Source organism: Phyllostomus hastatus, unplaced genomic scaffold, assembly GCF_019186645.2.
Source record: "Phyllostomus hastatus isolate PE091 unplaced genomic scaffold, TTU_PhHast_1.1 phas_contig_150, whole genome shotgun sequence".
Taxonomy (NCBI): Eukaryota; Metazoa; Chordata; class Mammalia; order Chiroptera; family Phyllostomidae; genus Phyllostomus; species Phyllostomus hastatus.
The window spans coordinates 37,037,402-37,057,825 of record NW_025333611.1 but is presented as its reverse complement, the minus strand read 5'-3'; the positions used below and the strand labels follow the sequence as shown (position 1 = coordinate 37,057,825).

General features: G+C 54.4%; 2 protein-coding genes across 6 annotated transcripts; both read left to right on the top strand.

Moving 5' to 3' along the window:
* The first annotated feature begins 3,019 nt into the window (after positions 1-3,019).
* TMED9 (transmembrane p24 trafficking protein 9) lies at positions 3,020-7,073 on the top strand. The gene is made up of 5 exons (XM_045829475.1): positions 3,020-3,234; positions 3,412-3,512; positions 4,430-4,555; positions 5,151-5,297; positions 6,243-7,073. The coding sequence occupies exons 1-5, from the start codon at positions 3,051-3,053 to the stop codon at positions 6,390-6,392; spliced, it is 708 nt and encodes a 235-aa protein (XP_045685431.1). The 5' UTR covers positions 3,020-3,050; the 3' UTR covers positions 6,393-7,073.
* A 2,666-nt stretch (positions 7,074-9,739) lies between these two features.
* On the top strand, positions 9,740-19,209 carry B4GALT7 (beta-1,4-galactosyltransferase 7). 5 transcript variants are annotated; one of them, XM_045829353.1, is made up of 8 exons: positions 9,740-9,890; positions 10,173-10,188; positions 11,720-11,826; positions 13,521-13,883; positions 16,314-16,539; positions 17,523-17,606; positions 17,906-17,994; positions 18,483-19,209. In XM_045829353.1, the coding sequence occupies exons 1-8, from the start codon at positions 9,841-9,843 to the stop codon at positions 18,514-18,516; spliced, it is 969 nt and encodes a 322-aa protein (XP_045685309.1). In that variant the 5' UTR covers positions 9,740-9,840; the 3' UTR covers positions 18,517-19,209. The 5 variants fall into 5 exon arrangements, with proteins under 5 accessions (XP_045685309.1, XP_045685291.1, XP_045685298.1 ...); XM_045829335.1 differs by having other exon boundaries at positions 17,890-17,994; XM_045829342.1 differs by lacking the exon at positions 17,906-17,994.
* Positions 19,210-20,424: the final 1,215 nt, after the last annotated feature.

Here is a 20,424-nt window from a genome sequence, read left to right as displayed (position 1 = left end):
AAAAGAGTCAAAGTGGATAAGGGACACAGAATCCCAAAAGATCTAGGAAATGGATTGGTTAGGGAGAAGCCTCAATGCCAACCTCAAAAAGTTTGGGAAGTTGATTGGTTATTTTGAAAAAGTCCCTGGTGCTTCCTAGGCCCAAGATAATACAATTAGACAAACAAAGGAGCTCTTTCTTTCTTGCTCTCTCCCTCCCTGTAACGTGTGCTCCCCTGTGGGCTTTTACGTTCTCTCTCCATGGCAGCAGCCATGTGGCCCTAGCAGCTACCTGGGGTCCAGCAGCCATGCAGACTCCAAAGGCAGGCTGCAAGTGCAAGCCTGGGTACAGCAGCATAGCCACAGCCAAAGTGCAGCTGCAACAGACTGAGCTAGCTAGATGGGACAAAGGCTGAACTGGCTAAGCTTTAATATGGACTAAACCATTGGCAGAGAATCTCTGGAATTTGGCCTTTATTCTGGGCTGGATGAAGGCCAGGATGGACTTCTTTCACAGTGGGAGGGACAGAAATGGGACATCAGGAACCCAGGGGCAGTCCTTGGATTTTGCTTCTACAATAAACATAACCATTAAAACTTACCCTCCCATATGTGGGTCCCTGGAATGCTTTCCTGGCAACTCCATGCAAGAGCCCCATTTCCACCAGCAATAGTAGTAGTCGTCTGGGGTTACGGAGGGATGAGGGTGTAGGGAAGTGGTGTGGCTGTAACAGGACAACATGAGGGATCCTTGTGATGATGTTCTGTTGCTTGCCTAGACCGATGTCAATATCCTGGTTGTGGTACGGAGTGCAATGTTACAGCTGTAACTGGGGGAATCTGGGTCATGGTGCCCTGGATCTCGCTGCATTATTATTTTTTGTCTTTTAAAACAGCTTTACTGGCATATAATTTATATCATATGATTCACTTATTTAAATTTTATGATTGAATTCAATGGCTTTTATTCATCGCTGCATTATTTTTTACAACTGTATGTGAATCTTCAACGGTCTCAATGTAAGTTTAATGTAAAAATACCTGAAACTAATATAAAATGTTATCATTTATTGACTCTGTAATAATTTGTTAATTTTGAATAGTAATTACAACAAGAATAATAATGTGTAGTTATAAGAACACTAAGAAAAACCAATGAGTAGTTAGTTCCTAGAAGAAAGCAAATGGCCGGAAAAAAATGTTCACCGTCTAAGGAAATAAAAATGAAAAGGAGAGTAAAATATAACTTTTCATCCAATGATTTTGTCAAGATTAAAAAGGGCTGAGAGCATCTGAACAGGGCGTGGGAAAGCAAACACTCTGACATGTTGCTGGTGGGACTATAAATTGGTACCAAATTTTTGGGAGGGCAGTTTTGTGATCTCAACAAAACAATGTCTGGCTGTAATGCTTTTAAGTAAATGAACAATAATTTTTAAGATATGTTGGTTTTAGAGAAGGGAGAAAGGGAATCAATTTTGTTGTTCCACTTACTTATGCATTCATTAGATGGTTCTTCTATGTGCCCTGACCAGGAATCCAACCCACAACCTTGGCTACCAGGATGACACTAACCAACTGAGCTACCAGGCCAGGGCAATAAAGGAAAAACAATTTTTATTGCAGGAGCAAATAATTAGGGTAAAAAATGTTAACTACTTTCATCACAGGAATGCTTAAAAAATAAGGTACAGCCCTGGTTGGTGTGGCTCAGTCGTTTGAGCACCAGACTACAAAGCAAATGGTCTCTGTTCAACTCCCAGTCAGGGCACATGCCTGGGTTGCAAACTGGGGACCCAACCCCTGGAGCGCGAGAGGCAACCACACATTGAAGCTCCTCTCTCTCCCTTTCTCCCTCCCTTCCCCTCTCTCTAAATATAAATAATAAAATAAATCTTTAAAAAAGTAAGGTACATGCCCTGGCTGACGTAGCTCAGTGGATTGAGCTATGGGCCTGCGAACCAAAGTGTAGCATGTTCGATTCCCAGTCAGGGCACATGCCTGGGTTGCAGGCCACGGCCCCCAGCAACCGCACATTGATGTTTCTCTCTCTCTCTTTCTCCCTCCCTTCCCTCTCTAAACATAAATAAATAAAATCTAAAAAAAAAAAGGTACAGTCATATTACGAAATATCGCTATTTTTAGGAAATATGAGATAAAAACTTCCCAGTGGTAGGGAAATGTGAACATTCCTACTAAACCTCCCTTCCTAGGGTCAAATGAAACAAGAACAACTTTGAAGAGGGGGGAAACCTCCAACTTCTATGAAACTTTGAGGGAGTGCATCAATAAATGGCTGACTCTGAAGACCTTCCAAAATACACTGAATCTGGGTAAAATTCAGGAAGGACAAGAAAGGACCCAGACCTCTGCTGATCTCAACACTTACTGCAGAGCTCTCCAACACTCGGCGGCTCCACCCCAAGAATCCCAATAAATAGCCCTTGACCCGCCAGGCCCTGGGGCCCCTCGCTCGGTCTGCCGAGGAGCCTTCACGGCGGGGATCCGGCAGCAAAGCCTGCGCGGAGGAGTATGCGGTGCTGTTCATGGCGCGATGCCTGGGATCAGAGACCGGATTTAAGTGATAAGGGTTGGCGGGAGCAAAGAAGTGGTAAAGGGAGAGCACGATTTTTCTTTTCTATTTTGAAAAACTTCTGAAGATAAATCTGAGCGTTGCTTGTGCCATTTTTTTCAGTCGAATTTTTAAAAACAGAAGCAAACCAGAAGGGCGGACAAATGCTACACCTATGCCAGGAAAATCTGGGGTCGTAGGTTCGAATCCTGTATCTCCTCTACGACTTCAAACAAACTGAGTTTCACCATCTCTAAAAAGTTGATAATCACCAGTGCCGGGCCCTGACGATAGTCAACGGAGAGTTTCCCATTTTGGGGCCTCAATTCGGTTCCCGGTAGAAGATGAGCCCCAATCAGGAGCTGCCGCGCCACCGCCGCGAGGCATCTCGGGACTTACAGTCCAACTGGCGGAACTCGCTGTCCCGATAGGCCCCGCGGCAGCGGCGGCAGGGCTACGTGGCGCGGCCGTCTGCGGCTGCGCGGGAAGGTGGGGCAAGATGGCTGCGGAGCAGAGTGTACGGGTCTCACCGTTCTGGCCGGGCGCGGGGCTGGGGCAGGTAGTTCGGGCCCTGCTGCTGCTGCTGTGGTTTGCGGCCCGCGGAGGAGCGCTCTACTTCCACATCGGGGAGACAGAGAAGAAGTGCTTTATTGAGGAGATTCCGGACGAGACCATGGTTATAGGTGCGGGGGGCGGGGGAGAGTTGGCGGCCTGACCGTGGTGTCGGTGTGCGAGGTTGGGGAGAGCCAGTGACGCTCCTGAGCCGGGAGCGAGCAGAACCAGCTCGCTATGCTCTGGCCACTGCGGACCCGGGGCCACCTCGCGCTCCTCTGAGCTGGCCTCGCCCGGTTTCCCTCCAGGAAACTACCGGACGCAGCTGTACGACAAGCAGCGGGAGGAGTACCAGCCGGCCACCCCCGGGCTGGGCATGTTCGTGGAGGTGAAGGACCCGGAAGACAAGGTTAGCTGGTCCCTTCGCCCCACTGAGCCCTCCGCTGTACACTTCAGCGCCAGACCAAGCCCGCGCTGGTACTTCCTCTCCTAGTTTCCACAGCAGCTTAATTGGTAAAAAGCAGTTGGTGGTGTGGGAAGATCCGGAATTTTCAGTCCAGGCCTAATTTAGGCTGTTGTAGGCTGGCTCTCCTCTTCACTTAGTGACTGCTGCGTGACTCCGCGGAGCCTGTTACCTTCCCCGAGCCAGTTCCTGGTCTCTAATGGAAATGCATCTATTGTAAAGGTAGGACGGCAGGATTAATTGAGGCGCTGGAAAACAAAGAATTTTGCCAACTCTAAAGTGGTGACGTCTACACTTCAGGATTTCAGGGAACAGTGAACTTTCCAAAAAGAATTGAGCAGCTTTAAATTTTTTCTTTAATTCTCCTCACTCGAGGACATATTTCATTGAAGGGAGAGAGAGAAAACGTTGTTGTGAGAGAATATTGATCGGTGGCCTCCCATATACCAGGACTGGGATGGAACTTGCAACCCAGCTATGTGCCCTGATGGGGAATCAAACCCACAGTCACAGGACGATGCTCCAACCAACTAAGCCATGCCCTTGGCCAGGGCAGCAGTTTTAAATTTAACAAATAAAGATGAAAACCAAAACCCTTTAGCTGTCACCTTTCACTTAAAAGAAGGATTACACCAAAATAATTGAAAGGGTATGAACTATGAATAAAGAGAACCATTCCCAAGAGAGGCCACATGCTAACCTAATGTCTGGTTCTTCACCCCCGTTCCAAACAGTTCTCAGACAAGCCTTTGGCACCCGCTGGCTGTGCAGCCTTGGACCTGCTAGTGCTGTGAGGTGCCTGGGGCTCTGTCTGTCCACTTGTCAGGCACTGCGGTAACACTCACTGAAGCCCTTTCTCCCAGGTCATTCTGGCTCGGCAGTACGGCTCTGAAGGCAGGTTCACGTTCACGTCTCATACCCCTGGCGAGCATCAGATCTGTCTTCACTCTAACTCTACCAAGTTCTCCCTCTTTGCTGGTGGCATGTTGGTAAGTGGACTCAGTCGGGACTGGTTGCTTTTAGTCTTTAGCTCCGGGGCAGGACTGGGTGTGTGTGTGTGTGAGAGGGTGATACTGTGGGTGTGAGACGAGTATGTTGGGTTTTGTGTTTTCTAACAAGACCGGGTTTCCAGTGGACACCCAGGACATAGTTGTGGAGCTCACTGCATATGTCTTGGTCAGAGCATCAGCCAAGGCTGCTGCTGCTTTTTGTTTTTTTAAGATTTTATTTATTTATTTTTAGAGAGAGGGGAGGGAGAAAGAGAGAGAGAAACATCGATCATCAATCGGTTGCTTCTTGTACATACCCCAGCCGTGCACAGAACCCGCAGCCCAGGCATGTTCCCTGACCAGCAATTGAATAGGCCAGTCTTTTGCTTTGCAGGACGAGGCCCAACCACTGAGCCGCACTGGTCAGGGCACTGCCACTTGTTTTCTGTGTGCCTAGAGCCCCATAGAGCTCGACACTGAGGGCACCTCATCAGTGTTGGCTAAATGAACAAATTAAGGAAGGCAGGGGGACCAGCTGTCAGTCTCTGGCAGGAAGAGCTGCCTGATTGTCTTTATCTTCCTTGTCTGTTCACAGAGAGTTCATCTGGACATTCAGGTGGGTGAACACGCCAATGACTATGCAGAAATTGCTGCCAAAGACAAGTTGAGTGAGTTGCAGCTCAGAGTGCGACAGCTAGTGGAACAAGTGGAGCAGATCCAGAAGGAGCAGAACTACCAGCGGGTGAGTGGTTAGACCAGGGCCAGGGGTCTTCTCAGAAGCTGCCCACTAGCTCAGCCAGGAGTTCCACGTCAGAGTCATTATGAAACCCAAGAAACGTGCCTATTTTGTGCTACTTTGCAAGTCTAAAAGGTGGGATCGGTATTACTAACTCTGTGATTGAGGAGACAGTCTTTTAAGAGGCTGTTGCTGCCCTGAGTCCCACAGTTGCACAAAGCTACAGAGTAGGAATTGGTACCAACACCTTGGGTGCTATTCCCATGGCTCTAGGTGCTTCCAGGACCAGGGGTTGCCAGACTCACCTGTGTCTGGGAGTCAGGCAGCCTCTGTGAATGCATCTGTGACCGTAAGGATTGGTAGGACAGTGGCCCACCTAAACAGGAACAGCTGCTATTGTTGGCTGAGGACAGCCTTGCAGAGATGCTAGCCAGCCCTGGCTTTTAAGGGGAGCCAGAGGTCCTGGTTTATTATGTAAAAATTTCCTGGGGTTTAAATGTTGGCAAATATCACCTGAGTCAAACAAATCACATATATGGGCCAGGTCTAGCCCCTGGGCCACCCATTTGCAACCCATGCCCACAGTCTTCAAGGAGCAGTTTGGGAGACCTGGGCAGAGTGCTCAGCAAGTCCACTCCTGAGCGCCTCAGATCAGCTCTGTCTGGTGGCAATACCACCAATACTACTTTACCTCTCTTCCAAGAGCCCGGTTAGGACCGGGTGAGGGCTGTACACGACAGATGAGCAAACAGACTTCAGTTGCCTGAGGCCATCTGGCTGGTGAGGGTAAAGACAGCCTCCCATGGAGTGGCTCTTTGCAGGCACTTGTCTGGGACCCATGCTAGGCTAGTTGGCCCTGGGGAATTTTCCAGGGAGGGAACCCAGCAGTTCTAATGGCCCCAAGTGGGGCCCAGCCAACTCAGGCTCTTCTTCCATTCTTTTCTCCCATAGTGGCGAGAGGAGCGATTCCGGCAGACCAGTGAGAGCACCAACCAGCGAGTGCTGTGGTGGTCCATTCTGCAGACCCTCATCCTTGTAGCCATTGGTGTCTGGCAGATGCGACATCTCAAGAGCTTCTTTGAAGCCAAGAAGCTGGTGTAGCCATCCTTCCTCCCAGGCTGGGAGAGAAGGGGCCTCCTAGAACTGATTTCTCTCCTGCAGGAGGACTGCTTCCCAGCCATGGATGTTCTGGAGAGGATGGGGGTCACAGGCGCCCCAGGCACAAGCTGAAGGGAGCAGCTTGGCTGGCTAATCCTGAGCAGGTGGTGGGGCAAATGCCTGCCCCCTCCCTGGGCTCTTGGCCTTTTGCAGTAATCTCCTTGGGGCTGTTGAAGCCACTGGGGGCCCCACTGGCACTTCAGAATCAGTGTTACTGATCAGGGATGTGAGGCTGCTGTCTGGGGTGGCTGGGGGGAGGGGAGTGGGTGGGCAAGCTAATTTTCTCTTTGTCTTCCTTTGCTAACCTGGGATTTTGAGCAGTTTGGAGTGTAGCTGTGATTCCCAGCCACCCTGACAACCTCCTTGGGCCTAAACCCAGCCTGCCAATCTGGGGTGTATGTCAGTTGAGGGTGGGATGGAGGGGGTTGCAATGTGGAAGGGTGGTCCTGAGGTTGAGTCCAGTTTCTTCACCCGGTTATCCTTGGGGCTTGAGGAACTGGGGTCAGGGCAATAGAGGTCTTGGTGCTGGCTAAGGGCGGGGCCTGCAGTCTTAGTTACTGATTTCATTTTCAATAAGCCTAGGTTTGTTACATTGGTTTCCCAATAAAAAAAAAATAGACTTCTTGTCCAGTGTAACGTTACTGTGCTATCAGTGGTCATAACACTTCAGGGTGCTTTAGGAATGTCAGTTCTTCCAAAGGACAAGCACTTCGCATTCTAAGATAAATAACCCACCTGTGAACTTCATCCTCTCAACACCTTCCCGTGGCTGGGGGAGGTGGTTTTGCCCAAGGCCATCCGACAAGTACATTGGGTCTGTGCTCAAGTCCACACCATTTCCTTTATGTCAGTGTGCTCATGAAGTGCTCTTCCTGCCTTTCCATTGTAGCTGGGCTCAGTATAGAATTGTCCTGGTGCAGCAAGAAGTTCCTAGTTAGAAGAGAGTGCTTTGAACAGGAATGCTGCAGGTGTGGGAGGGACAGAAACCCCTGGGCTGGTAGGGCTAGGAATATTGAGGAGGTTAGCCAGTAGGGTGGAATTTTAGCAAGGGTCTTGAGGGAGAGGAAGGGTTCTGATGACAGGTGGCTGGGGAAGTTGAGACAGACTGCTTGTGTGGAGATGGATGGGCATTGTCTCAGCTGGCACTGGGGGAAGGGGCTGTGAGCCTCTGGAAAGGAAGGCTGTTTAGAATGAGAACAGCCCCAGTAACAGATTTGTGGACATTACCCACTTTCAACAAAGCGTTGTGTGGAGGGTTTCGCTGAATGTAATTTGAGGAAGGTGGGTCAGCAGTGTTTGAGAAACAGGGTGGGGAGACATTTTGGGGGCTGTTTGACCTGGGAGGGTGTCATCTGAGCTTCTGTTACCACTGACCTATATACCTCCACATTAAGAAAAATAAACTTAGAATTACAAAAAGTTCTTAAAATAGTTTCCCTTATTCCTATCATGTGTCAGTATGGTACATTTGTTAGAAATCAGTGACTCTAGCATTACATTATTTTTAATTGAAGTCCATTAGTTGTTACCTAGTGGCCTTTTTCTGTTTCTGGATCCCATCTATGACACCACATTAGATTTGGTTGTCTCTTTGGACTTCTCTTGGCTGTGAGTTTCTCTGGCTGTCCTTTTAAAAAAAAATTACCTTGACAGGTTTCAGGAGGAGTGGTCAGGTGTTTTGTAGAATTTCCCTCGGTTGGGATTTATCTGCTGTTTTTTCCATGATTGGACCAGGGATCTGGGTTTTGAAAGGAAGAGCACAGAAGTGAAGTGCCAATTTCATCCCATCACATCAAGGGTACTTCCAGTCAACTGTTGATGTCACAGTTTAAAATGAGTTAATTTGGGGTTTTATGTGAAACCAGTTTTCTTCAGGTCAATCAGATCTGACACTGGCAGGACTTCATTTTGATGCAACAATTAGCCAGATACCCTTTAGAAGGGCTTGTGTTCTTTAGGTCACAGTGCCACCTCCTTGCTCCCATCATTGGCCTTACCTGGCTGGTCTCTGCAGGGTGTCAACCTCCCTGTCATCTTTAGGCAAATCTAAGCTGGATTTGCCAAGGTTTGAGTACAGGGTGCAGTGCCCTGGGAGAGTTCAGCAGCATGGGGACCAGTGGGGTTGTGTGCTGCAGGGCTGAAGGGAGTAGGGGGGTTACTGGGAATGATTAACTTTCCATCCACAGTGAAGTTCTCTTGGGAGCAGAGTGGTTGAGACCACAGACTGCAACCAAGCTACATGGGCTTATGTGATGAATTGTCTCTGCCTCGGTTGCCCCATCTTTAAAGTTGGCATTTGGGGTGATGAACACACAGTACAGTGTGCAGATGTGGAACTGTACACCTGAAACCTGTGTAATTTTGTTAACCAGTGTCACCCCAATAAATCAGTGACAAAGAAATGTAAAAGGAAAAAACTCGGCATGATAAGCATAACACTCAAGGACTGAATGATGTAACAGCAGGAAAGAATTGAGAACAATGACTTGCACGTGGTAAGAACTCAATGGACGTTAGCTCTTTATTGGGAAACTTACAATCGGCCTTGCAGAGCAGAGAGCAAGGCTAATAACCGCCACTTTCTCTTCCCAGGTGGGAGGCTGGCCCAGCTGCTCGGTTCCCACCACTCAGTCTCCTTACAGGTTTCCCTTCCTCAGTTCTCCCTCTCCACCGGAGTACCCCTTTCCTGAAGACAGCGGTCATTTACATAGCTTTGACTGTTGTGCCCGTCGCTGTGCTGAGGGCATTTTTCCTTTAATCCTCACGGCAACCATGTAGACCCATATACGAAGAACAATGTACATACTCAGGTGAGGGAACAGATGCAGATTGTGTCTTGCCCTAAAATACAACTGAATTGGCAGAGGCAGGTTTCGATTCCAGTCAATCTGTCTTTCGTGCCTGGCTCCTAACTCCATGGCTATCAGTTGAACCCAAGCCCAAGCCCTGAGCTTGGCTTCAAACTCATTGCTGAGAAAGAATGCACCTGAGTTGATAGCAGGGCTGCCCAGAGGCTCCCGGCCTTCCCTCGGGAAGAGGAGGAAGACGCAGATTATCCCAGGGCACTGGTCTGGAAGTCTGGAGTCTAAGTCCAGTCCCCAGCCCAGTGACTTGAGCCCTCTCAGGGGCCTAGATTCTCCGGACGTTAAGAGGGAGGGCAGTTAGCAGTCAGGCGGCAGGGGTGCTGCTCATTTGTTCCTCGACACGCGGAACCTTTGACGCCGCAGCTCCGGGGAGCAGGCGGCGCGGCCGGAGCGGAGGACCGGCAGGACCGAGGGGCGGGGCGGACGGGGAGGGGCGGTGGGGGGAGGCGGAGGCGCCGCGTAAGCCGGCGAGGCCGGGCCCGCCCGGCTGGGAGCTCGAGCCCCATGCACCGCCGCCTCCCCCCACGATGTTCCCCTCCCGGAGGAAAGCGGCGCAGCTACCCTGGGAGGACGGCAGGTGAGCGGTGGCCGGCCGGCCCGTGCCCCGTCCTCCCGGGTACCTATCTTTTCGGGCCGCGAGACGGAATCTAGGAGCAGGCTGTCGCGTCTGGTTCCTGCGGGGCTCTCTGAGGGTCTGTGGTTCTCCTTGTGGGTCACTGGCTCTCTGTGTATTTGGGTGTTTGTCTCTTGTGCGTGTCTGTCTCTCTCACCAGTCTACGTCACTCTGCAGATCTCCGTCCCCCGCGGGTCTGTATTTTTGCGTTGACTTCCCTTTTTGAGTTTCTGTCTCTCTTTGCAGGTCGCTCTCTCTCATTGTGAGTTTCTCTGTTCTCCACTGACCTTACTTATCTCGGTGGTCTCTGACTCCGACGACCTCTCAGTGGATCTCTGTCTTTCTGTCTGTCCATGGTCAGAGGGTCTGTATTCCGTTTCTCTAGTCTCTGCCTCCCCATCACATCCACGTAGCCTCGGGCCCTTTTTCCTCCCCCCTTCATGCTTCCCCTTCCTTTGCTGCCCGCTCAGAAGAACACAGCAGACAGCTCTATCTGCTATGCCTGGCTGGCCACTGCCTGGCATGTAGTAGGCACCCCTCGCACAACACGAGTTCATTTCCTGTGCAGCTGTACTTGAAATGGGCCTGCTCCATGTGTTAGGTATGGGCTTGGCCCAGATCCCAGCTAATAATGTTTCCCACTAACGCAGAACTGGGGAGAGGAGCTTTTCACTTGTCTGCATTTGGGACGACACTTCATTCAGCCTTGAGCTGTGCCCTCGAAACTCTTCTCACCTAGAATACATGGTGGGCCTCTCTACACAGCGAGTGGCACCTCCTTCCCTTTTTGGTCTCTAAGTTTGCCATGTGCCAAAAGATTCTGGAAGATAGTGAGCACAACTCCACCTTTGAGGATTTTTCAGATTTGGCGAAGTAAGAAGACAGGACCATAACAGAAAGAAATCCTGAACTGTGGAGTCAGCCCTGGGCAGGAATCGTCTTTAATAGCCATGTGATCAGAAGCAGATCATTTAATCTTTCTGACCTCAGTTTTTCCATCTCTGAAACCAGGATCGTAAGAAATGCTTTGGAGGGTTGTGTGAGGATTAAAGGAGACAATACATGTAAAATCCTTGACACTGTTCCTGGCATAGAAGAGGTGTCTTCCAGTTCCCTTTTTCATTTGTAGGTGCCATAAGCAGAGCATTTGAGTATTCAAACCTTGTATCACTAAGATTTGGGTGAGAGAAGAGAGGAAAGGTAATGGAGAAAAATTTCCATCTTCTGATCACTTTCCATAAAGCTTTGGAACGTAACTGTGTTCTCAGAAAAAGTTGCTGATAAGTATTCTTGCTTTTGACCCAAGGGTACAAAGATCCATGCAACAGATGCAGGCTAAGGTAGCACTTAAGAGTGCTGCCTCTGGAGCCAGCCTGCTGGTTCTGAATCCTCCCTCTCCTAGCCTTGGGCCCAGGTTGAGGAAGGTGACAAAACCGCATCTGGTCTGCCCTCAGAGCAGGCAACCTGAGCCTGGGAGCAGCTGGACTGCAGAACTGGAGTTTGCCACCACGTGGCATCAGGAGCAACTGTTCTCTGTGTTGCCCTGGTCCTGAGGAAATGGAGATTCCTCTCTGAATTGAGTTGTTCAGCAGTTTGGGGCTTTAACAGCTCAGGATGAGAGGGCCCATGGGGATGTGATCCTGGCAGGGTGGGAAAGTTAGACCCGGGGACAGCATGTGAAAGTGCATGGAATGCCCAATTCATGCCCAGCCCCCGGGTAACGGTCACTGCTTCTTCCCCGAGGGTGGGCTAGTTCCCCATGTTCATCTCCCCGGTCTCCACCCCACCCCCAGAAAGAGCTCAGAGGGAGGATTTGTAGAGGCTCCAGCCCTCTCAGGCCACTGGCAGGATTGGGTTCTGCTCCTCCCCAGCGGAAACCCCCACCACAGGACAACGGGGGGTAAGTCAGAAGCCCCCTGCGAAGGGGTCCTACCCAGCCCTCTGTCTGCTGTGTGTGGGACCCACGCCTGGCTTCAGGACTGCTGGCTTCTAGGCTGGCAGTAGTGCCGCTCGAGAGAGGCCGGTGTTGGTGTGGCTCTCGTGTGTCCCCGAAAGCATGCCTGACTGCTTGAACCCTTCCTGTAACTCACTTAGCATGTCCTCTGCCGTGTGACCTGTGCTAGGGCCATGGGCTTGTTACCAGTCTGATCACCTGTGGCAGAGACAAGCAGGGACTCGGGTGATCACAAAACTCTTAAGTGCTCCAAAGGGCGAGGTAACCAGACACCAAGGGGACATGTATCTCAGGCTGTGTACATGGGGAGGTAGGCAGTGCGGGCTGTGACATTGGAGTTTGGCCCTGGAGGGTCAGCGAGGGGCTTTCGGGCAGATGAAACAGGAGGAGCGCTCCAGGCAGAAGTGGCAGGCTGTGCAAGGGCTGGCTGGAGCAGGAAGGAAGGCGGTGAGTGGAGAAGCTCAGCAAGGCCCACGGTGAGCGCTGGGTGAGCGCTGGGTGAGCGGTAGGAGGCAGCTGGCAACGGGGCCAGCTCACAGAGGGCTTTGATGGTCAGACCAAGGAATTTGATCTTTGTCTTGTAAACAGAAAAAGGACATCTACGAGATTGAAGGGGTCTGAGCTGGGTCAGGATCGAGGAGACCAAGACTAAAAGAGGCAGTGTGTGGGGAGGGGTCAGGGGCACTTAGGAGGGAGAGTCTCTAAGCCTGGAAGCTGCATGTTGATTCCAGAGGTTATACAGCAGGTCTGTTTGCCAATTATTTCATGGGGAGTCGAGCAGAGGAAGCCTCCCTTTTCTTGGATTCCTGGGCTCCTCCGCTGTCCTCAGGAACTTCCAGAGAGAGGGGCAAGAGAACCAGGTGAATCCTGCGTGTTTCTTTGTTCTTTCCAGCCTGAAGGGCAGGCTCTCTCAGTGCTGCCGCAGTGTCCGATGTCCCCAGCTGTCCTCCCAGTTTCTGAAATGAGCCTGGGTGCTGGCTCCAGCCCCAGTCTTGCTTTCCTTCATCCATCTTTCATCTCTTGTCGCGTTGGTTGCCTGTTGGACTGAAGCTTTGAGACTCATTTGGGGAACTGCCACTGGCACTGGGGCCTTGCATTGGTTTGGAGCAGACCCCCTCTTCCCAAAGTGAACAGTGGGGATTTCCACTGGGGTCTGGGGGAGCTTGCTGGTGTGAGAAGCAGGGTGCAGCCAGTGTTCCAGCTGGCAGCAAACCTCCAGGGTGTGGAGGGTGAGGTCTCTGAGTTGGGGCTCTGGCTGACAGCTCAGGACAGGAGCCTCTGCCCCAGGGAGGGGCACGTGCAAGAGATAGGGTGCCTTGTCCCTGCCACTCTGGTGGTCTGACCGGGGCTCACTCACAGGAACTAAGAAAGCATCAGGGAGCTGGGCAGCCAGGAGTGGCCGGTGGGCTTCCCAGGCAGGGTGGGGGTGGGGGACGGGCGTGGGCTGGCCCTAGAGCAGCAAGCAGGGTCCCGACGCATAGTAGCAGCACGAGCAAAAGCACTGAAGTGGCTTCTACACTAATTCTAGGTGCTTGGGGCAGACCAGGCACGTGTGCCCTGCTGGTGGGGGAGCCAGAGGGGGGATCATCACGGGCCCTGCCTCAGCCCTGCCCTTCTGACCCTCTCCGCTCTTGTCCCAGGTCCAGGCTGCTCCCCAGCAGCCTCCCCCGGAAATGCTCCATCTTCCACCTCTTCGTCGCCTGTCTCTTACTGGGCTTCCTCTCCCTGCTCTGGCTGCAGTTCAGCTGCTCTGGTGACACGGCCTGGGCAGCCAGGGGACGAGGGCAGGAGACCTCGGGTCCACCCCGGGCCTGCCCTCCAGAGCCCCCACCCGAGCACTGGGAAGAAGACCCGTCATGGGGGCCCCACCGCCTGGCAGTGCTGGTGCCCTTCCGAGAGCGCTTTGAGGAGCTCCTGGTCTTTGTGCCCCACCTGCACCGCTTCCTGAGCCGGAAGAAGATTCCGCACCACATCTACGTGCTCAATCAGGTGGACCATTTCAGGTAGGGACCACCTGACCCAGCTGCCCCTCTCTGCAGGCCTGTGGAGGGCCGCTCGGGTCAGTGGCAGCAGGGTGGGAGGTGGGACGCCCTGCACTTGGCGTGGTGGAAATCTTTGGGGAGAGTTAGGGGCTGGGGAGGGCCTTGATCTGATTTCCATTTAAAAATGTGCTGCAGCGTGTGGAGTACATTGTACCAGGACAAGAGGAGCAGCAGGGCGGACTGTGGGTGGTCGGTAGTGTCTGAGTTGGTGGGGACCTGGCCAGCATGGAAGAAGGGTGGAGGAGGCACAGACAGGGCTTGCCCGTGGATTGGCTGTCAGGACTGGGCAGAGGGAGGGTCAAGGCTACAGCTTTCATGTTGTTCGCAGTCTGGCTTTATTCTGAAACCCTTGCCCTCACCAAAACCTGCCTTCCTGCACAATCGCAGTCGAAGCGTCTCGCACACCACCCCACCTTTCCCTCTAGTTTGCTCCCTCCGGAGACGCCAACAGTTCTTGGACTCCATCAGGCCCTTTAGTTCAGGATGCTCCCAAATGCCACTGCCTATCTTCCTTGTCCTCACTTTCTCCTGATGTCACCTGGACCCCATGGTCCATCGTTGAAATCACTGCCCTGCATACACTTCAGCTCCCTTGCCCGTTTCTGCCTGGTGCATCTTCTGCTTGAGGAAACCTGACTGTTTGACTCGCTGCTGCTCCTGGGCAGCCGGATGTGACGCTGATCCCTGGCACAAGGAGTTCCTCTGCCCTGCCTGGAAACCTGGAATTCCTCCAGTCTGCTGCCTTTCCCATCTCCTCACCCATCCTGCCCCCAGCTTGCTTCCTATTTGAGAAACAACCAAGTGGAGGAGAACTTGCCCGAGCCCTCCCGTGGCCCTGCATCCTGGTGGCTCTGCTTCGCTGCAGGTGCCTGTTGGGGCGCATCCCTGGCACCAGCCCCCTTTCCTGCCTCCCACCCCAGACCATCGCTCCTCCCCACCTGGAGCGACTACATTGGCATACAAAGTGCCACAGTGCCCACCGCCTTCACCTCCTCTCACTTCTGGGCTCCCCTTTGTTACAGATCTTCCGTTTCCCCCTCACGGTCCCTTGCCTGGTCCCACTCAGAGGTCCGCCCACACCGTAGTGGCTCTCCCAGGGGGGTTTCTTCTTCCTGCCTCGAATCCCAGGCCCCAGGGGCAGCACTCGCTGCATCTCCTCCTTTCTTACTGGCTGTCCTCTGCACCTTCTTTCAGGCTCTGCCTCATCTCCCTGATCTTGCAGTTGCAGTGCTCCCAAGTGTCCCCTTGCAGAGTCCAGTCACTCCCTGGGGGAGGCCATCCGGGCTCAGGGCCTGAAGTCCCATCTCACCCCTGGTGACTCCCCAGGAGGTGTGCCCAGCCCAGACCTCCCCCTGAGCTCCACTCCATAACATCCGGCCACCTGCACTGCCCTCCCTTTGCTGGTCTCAGGGGCATCTCGAGATTAACTTGATTGAAGTCGAATTCCTGATTTCCCACCTGCCCCGGCCGTGCTTCCCCTGCTTCCCCACCCATCAGGAAACGGCTAGTACATGCTTCCAGTCGTCAGGGCCAGAAAGCCTTGGAGTCCCCTCCACTCCTCCTTCCGCCTCACATAAGGCATGCGGTCTGTCGGCGGAGTCCACCCAGACCCTGCCTGCTCCTCACCGTCCGTTCTGCCACCTACCTGAGCTAAGCACCATCTTCTGTTGCCTCATCATTGCTAGCCTCTCAGCTCACTTCCCCGCTCCCCTCGGCCCTCCAGTCTCTCCTCCCTGCCCTGGCTAGGGTGCCCTCTTGCCCTGAGTCACATGGCTGCCCTGCGTCCTCCAGTGGCTCCCCGTCTCGTCCAGGGCCGAAGCCCAGGCCTGGCAGGGGCCCATCACCTGCGGGCCTCATCCTCTGTGCTCCCCGCACTCACTCTGTCTGGCCACATGGGTGTGTCTGCCCTGCCTCAGGCCTTAGCAGGCACATCTCTGCCCAGAGCCCCCTTCCTCTGATTTGCACAGGGCTCATCCCTCCGGCCTTCCCTGGGCCTTCCCTGACCACTCGTCTCGGAGAACAGCAGCTTGCCCCAAGTGTGCTTTGCCTTTCTGATTTCCTTTTCTCCACAGCACTTACCACTGTCTGGCTTGTTAAGTATTTACTTCCTTCTTTTCATCTCCTATTATTAGAATATCGGCAGGGCTTCAATTTCTTACTGCTATATCTCCTGTGCTCTGAACAGCTTCTGGCACATAGTAGATGCTCAGTAAACATTTGGGCGATGAGTGGAGGGGCAGGCGTGCAGGTGGGTAGCTCTGCAGTGAAGTCCGTCTTGGCCTGGAGTGTGGCATCGGCCCCTGTGTGGGTGCTGTAAGGGACAGGATCCTGCAGCATCTGGGGAGCCTGTTCTCTGCCCGCACCCCACCCAGCCTCGGCCACCCCGCACAGGTTCAATCGGGCGGCGCTCATCAACGTGGGCTTCCTGGAGAGCAGCAACAGCACGGACTACATCGCCATGCACGACGTGGACCTGCTCCCTCTCAATGAGGAGCTGGACTACGGCTTCCCGGAGGCGGGGCCCTTCCACGTGGCCTCCCCGGAGCTGCACCCCCTCTACCACTACAAGACCTACGTCGGTGGCATCCTGCTGCTTTCCAAGCAGCACTACCAGCTGGTGAGGCCCGGCCGGCCTGTGCTGCTGAGCCAGGGAGCGCCTGCCTGCGGGGGCGGGGAGCACTGGTAGGAGGAGCAGCAGTTCTGGGGTCCTGCAGGGAACCCAGGAACAGCTGGAGACAGGGGAGAGGAGCAGGTGGGTTAGGGAGGGTTCAGCCGTAGTGACAGAAAGCCCGTGAAAACTGGGCTTCGGAAAAGTGGGGGTTCATTGGGTTTCAACCTGGAAGAGCCTAGGTGGGGCTGAGAGGAGGGTGTGGCTTCCTGCGCCCAGCCTCTCGGGCACTGTCCCCAGGGTACCCCATCTCTTCCCATCTCTCATTTCTGCCTTTTTTAGGCTTTCTTTCCAGACACTCGGGGTGAAGGGTGGTGGTTGTAGCTGAAGCATCCGTCCTGGCTTGAGCCCGCTGAGAGAGGGGCCTGCCCCCAGCAGCCAGACAGGGGTCCCCAAGCTGTGCAGCACTGGCTCTCGATTGGCCTGCCTTGCGTCTGGCCGTCCCTGTGTCTGTCCCCGTGGCGGGGTGGGTGGGGAGAACTGAATAGCTTAGACCTTGGTCTCCTATTCCCCACAAGGGGAACACCAGTTTTATTTAAATGAAGCCCCTCGTCTGGTGGCAAAAACTGGTGTCCACCACAGAGTCCAGCTGGCCCTCGCCCACACAGAGGAGGAGACCAGGGCAGAGCTGCCCTGGGAGAAGTGGGAATTGGCACTCTGCCCATCACCAGCTACCCAGAGAGGTCCCCTTCTGTCAGCCAGACATTTTGGGGAAATGAGTCATTTCACACAAGTTCAAGGCCGAGTTAGAGCGGGCAGCGGGCCGGGGTGGGCGGGCTGTCCCACCGTGCTGCAGAGGCGGTGGGAACTGTGAACATCCAGTGCCCACACCTCGGGGGAGGAGGCCGGGGCTGGTCCTCCTGAGGGGTGAGAGGCTGGAGAGCGCCCTGGCGGACGGGGGGCGGGGGGTTGACGCTGCCCCTCTCTGCCAGTGCAACGGGATGTCCAACCGCTTCTGGGGCTGGGGCCGCGAGGACGACGAGTTCTACCGGCGCATCACAGGAGCCGGGCTGCAGGTAACACGTCCCGCCCCCCGCTCTCGGCCGCTGTGGCCGCCCGAGGCTCCTTCTCTGCCCTAAGCCAAGTCCCTGGGGCTCGGAGATGGCATCCCTGGTGCTTCCCCCAGCCCTGCCCCAGCCGGCACACCTTTTCTGCACCATGGGGACACAGGCCCCTGCCTGTGGCCTGTGGCCTGTAGCCTGTAGCAGGCAGTGGGGCCCAGAGGACCAGGGGTGAGGGCCAGGGCTCCAGGAGAGGTGGCCTGACCCAGCTTCCTATGGCCTCCTTTGGCCTCCTTAGTTGTTCCGCCCCTCAGGGATCACAACTGGATACAAGACGTTTCGCCACCTGCACGACCCAGCCTGGCGGAAGAGGGACCAGAAGCGCATTGCCGCTCAAAAGCAGGTGCTGGCTGACTGGTCTCCTGAGCGGGACGGGCGGGTGGAGACATGGGGAGCCAACGGGCCGGCAGTTCACCAAGTTCCGCTTGGACCCCAGTGGCCCTGTCCACCCCATTTGGCCCAGCTCAGTTGATGGCATTTTGCTCAGGCACCTGCCCTGCTTGGTGGCTGCCACAGGCACCTGGGCACTGGGTCCATCGACCCCAGTACAGGCTGGGTCGGGGGGCTCCGCTGAAGGTGGTGGAGTCCCAGGCAGCCCCACAGCCCCGTCCCTCAGCCTCTTGTCTAGGGGCCGCATTGGTCAACCAAATACCCCTGCTGTCCTGCTCGCGGGGCACACAGCTGTGGGTCAGAGCCCCCAGGGCCGTGAGCTTTACTGCCCTCTGCAGTGGGGTCGCAGGACCTCTGAAGACAGGGTCACGGGTACAGCAGTAGACGGTGGGCAGCCACAAAGCCCTGAGTCCACGCACCACCTCCCCCTTTGCTTCCCAGGAGCAGTTCAAGGTGGACCGAGAGGGAGGCCTGAGCACTGTAAAGTACCGCGTGGACGCCCGCACAGCCCTGTCTGTGGGCGGGGCCCCGTGCACCGTTCTCAACATCATGCTGGACTGTGACAAGGCTGCTACCCCCTGGTGCACATTTGGCTGAGGTGGCTGGACAGTAAGAAGGCCTGTACCTACAGGCCACACTGCTACTCAGGCCCTGGACAAAGCCTCAGTCCCCGAGCCCATCTCTAATAAGACATGGAGTGGCCTGAAGCAGTGGACAGCAAGCCACGTGTCTTCAGCCACAGCAGGACACATGGGCTGCCTGGGGCACCAGCGCTAGCAATAGACTGATGCAGAGAGGCTGGGGTGTGGCTCCCAGCCGGCACTGCACACCCGCCTCTGTGTGCTGAGGCCCGAGGGCTCTGGGTCCTCCCCTGGCCCGCCTCACGCAGAGGTCGGGTGCAGCGATGGGGTGCAGAGGCGAGGCCACTGAGCGAGTGGCTGGGGCCACTGGGAGGGGTGGAGTGCAGGCCCCAGAGTGCAGGCCCCCTGGAGAGGGACGCTGGACCACTCTGGCTGCTTGTCACCGTGTAGAAACGTGGGCCTGATGTTGCCAGATCTTCTGATGTTTCAAAAGAAACTGGAATTCTGGATTCTTCAGTGAAAGCAGTGGATTATTAAATGATAGCAACTAATTAAAATTCTAAAAAAGTATGGCAGTCCAAACAAAATGTATTGTGGGCCACCAGTTTGTCACCTGTGGCGGAGGGGGAAGGAATGGGACAGAAGCTGACATCACTCTTGGTTGTAAGATGGCAAGGAGCTGGGTCAGGGCGGGGTCAGGGTGGGAGGCGGGGGGGGCGGGGAGGCTCAGGTGGCAGAGAAGCGGAGGCACAGGCTCCTGCTCCCTCCCATGGCCTAGACTTTGCCGCCCTGGGGGCAGTCTGACTGCGGGAGGGGCTTGGTCCGGCCTTGCTGAGAGGCTCAGGAACAGAGCCCCTGGACCAGGCTTGGCAGGCAGGAAGAAGTGTTGGCCATGACTCTGTCATGCCTTGAGGGAATGAAGACACGGTTCTGATGCAGGAGGAAGATGAGGAAGAGGAGAGTCCCTGGGGTGCTCCCAGAGCACAGGGGAGGTCAGCCTCCGTCACGTGATGGCGCTAGAGAGGTGAAGGGGACCCCGGGGGACAAACTGGGGAGTGATCCTGGAGGGAAGCTGGGGGCCCCGCCAAGCGGATCACTTCTTTAAGGCATCTGCCTGCCCAAGACCTGGGGCGGAAGTCAGGGGAGACGGGGGCCAGTTCAGACTGCCCCGACACTGCACAGGACGCTGGGCGTGCTGGAGGAAGCGGTTGAGGTCCTGGGTCTAGTTCAGGAGGGCGAGTCCCTAGCTCTGCTCCAGACCCCTCTGACGCAGACACAGGCCTGCAGTGTCCTCAGTGTCATGGATGAGACATGAGATAAATTCACACGGACTACCGAGTCCTGTGGAGGAAAAGGGACGGCATGGCTACTCTCAAGGGGAGGGGCCTTGGAGTGGCCTGACCACTCTCTCAAAGAAGAGCACCCCGATCTTTCCCTTCACCAGGTTTTTATTGGCTTTTAAATTGCACAGGAATACAGGTAAAGTTCATTAATCATTGTCAGGCAATAAGGATCCAACGAATAGATAATGTTCAAAGAGCTAAGAGGGCTCACACTGAGGGTCTATCACCTAAAAAGTTGCAAAACTTCAGGGACTAAACTCATTTCCTGCCCAGGCCTTTATAATCTAATTGAGAGCATCCTCAGCAAAGCAGGTTTCACAGAATTTTACATGTCCTTTCTCAAGCCTAATCACCCCGGGAAGTCAGCAGTTCCCAGCACAGGGTTGCACTGCCCCTTTGAGGTCACTCTGTCTATCTGACCCTGACTCAGAATAAGCCCTCATAGTTCTTTGAATGTTG

Coding starts and splice junctions, on each gene's coding strand:
- B4GALT7 (XM_045829335.1), top strand. CDS start 9,841: ATGTTCCCCTCCCGGAGGAAAGCGGCGCAGCTACCCTGGGAGGACGGC. Junction 11,827..13,520: donor CCACCACAGGACAACGGGGG/GTAAGTCAGAAG, acceptor CTCTTGTCCCAG/GTCCAGGCTGCTCCCCAGCA. Junction 17,995..18,482: donor GCATTGCCGCTCAAAAGCAG/GTGCTGGCTGAC, acceptor TTTGCTTCCCAG/GAGCAGTTCAAGGTGGACCG.
- TMED9 (XM_045829475.1), top strand. CDS start 3,051: ATGGCTGCGGAGCAGAGTGTACGGGTCTCACCGTTCTGGCCGGGCGCG. Junction 4,556..5,150: donor TCTTTGCTGGTGGCATGTTG/GTAAGTGGACTC, acceptor GTCTGTTCACAG/AGAGTTCATCTGGACATTCA. Junction 5,298..6,242: donor AGGAGCAGAACTACCAGCGG/GTGAGTGGTTAG, acceptor TTTCTCCCATAG/TGGCGAGAGGAGCGATTCCG.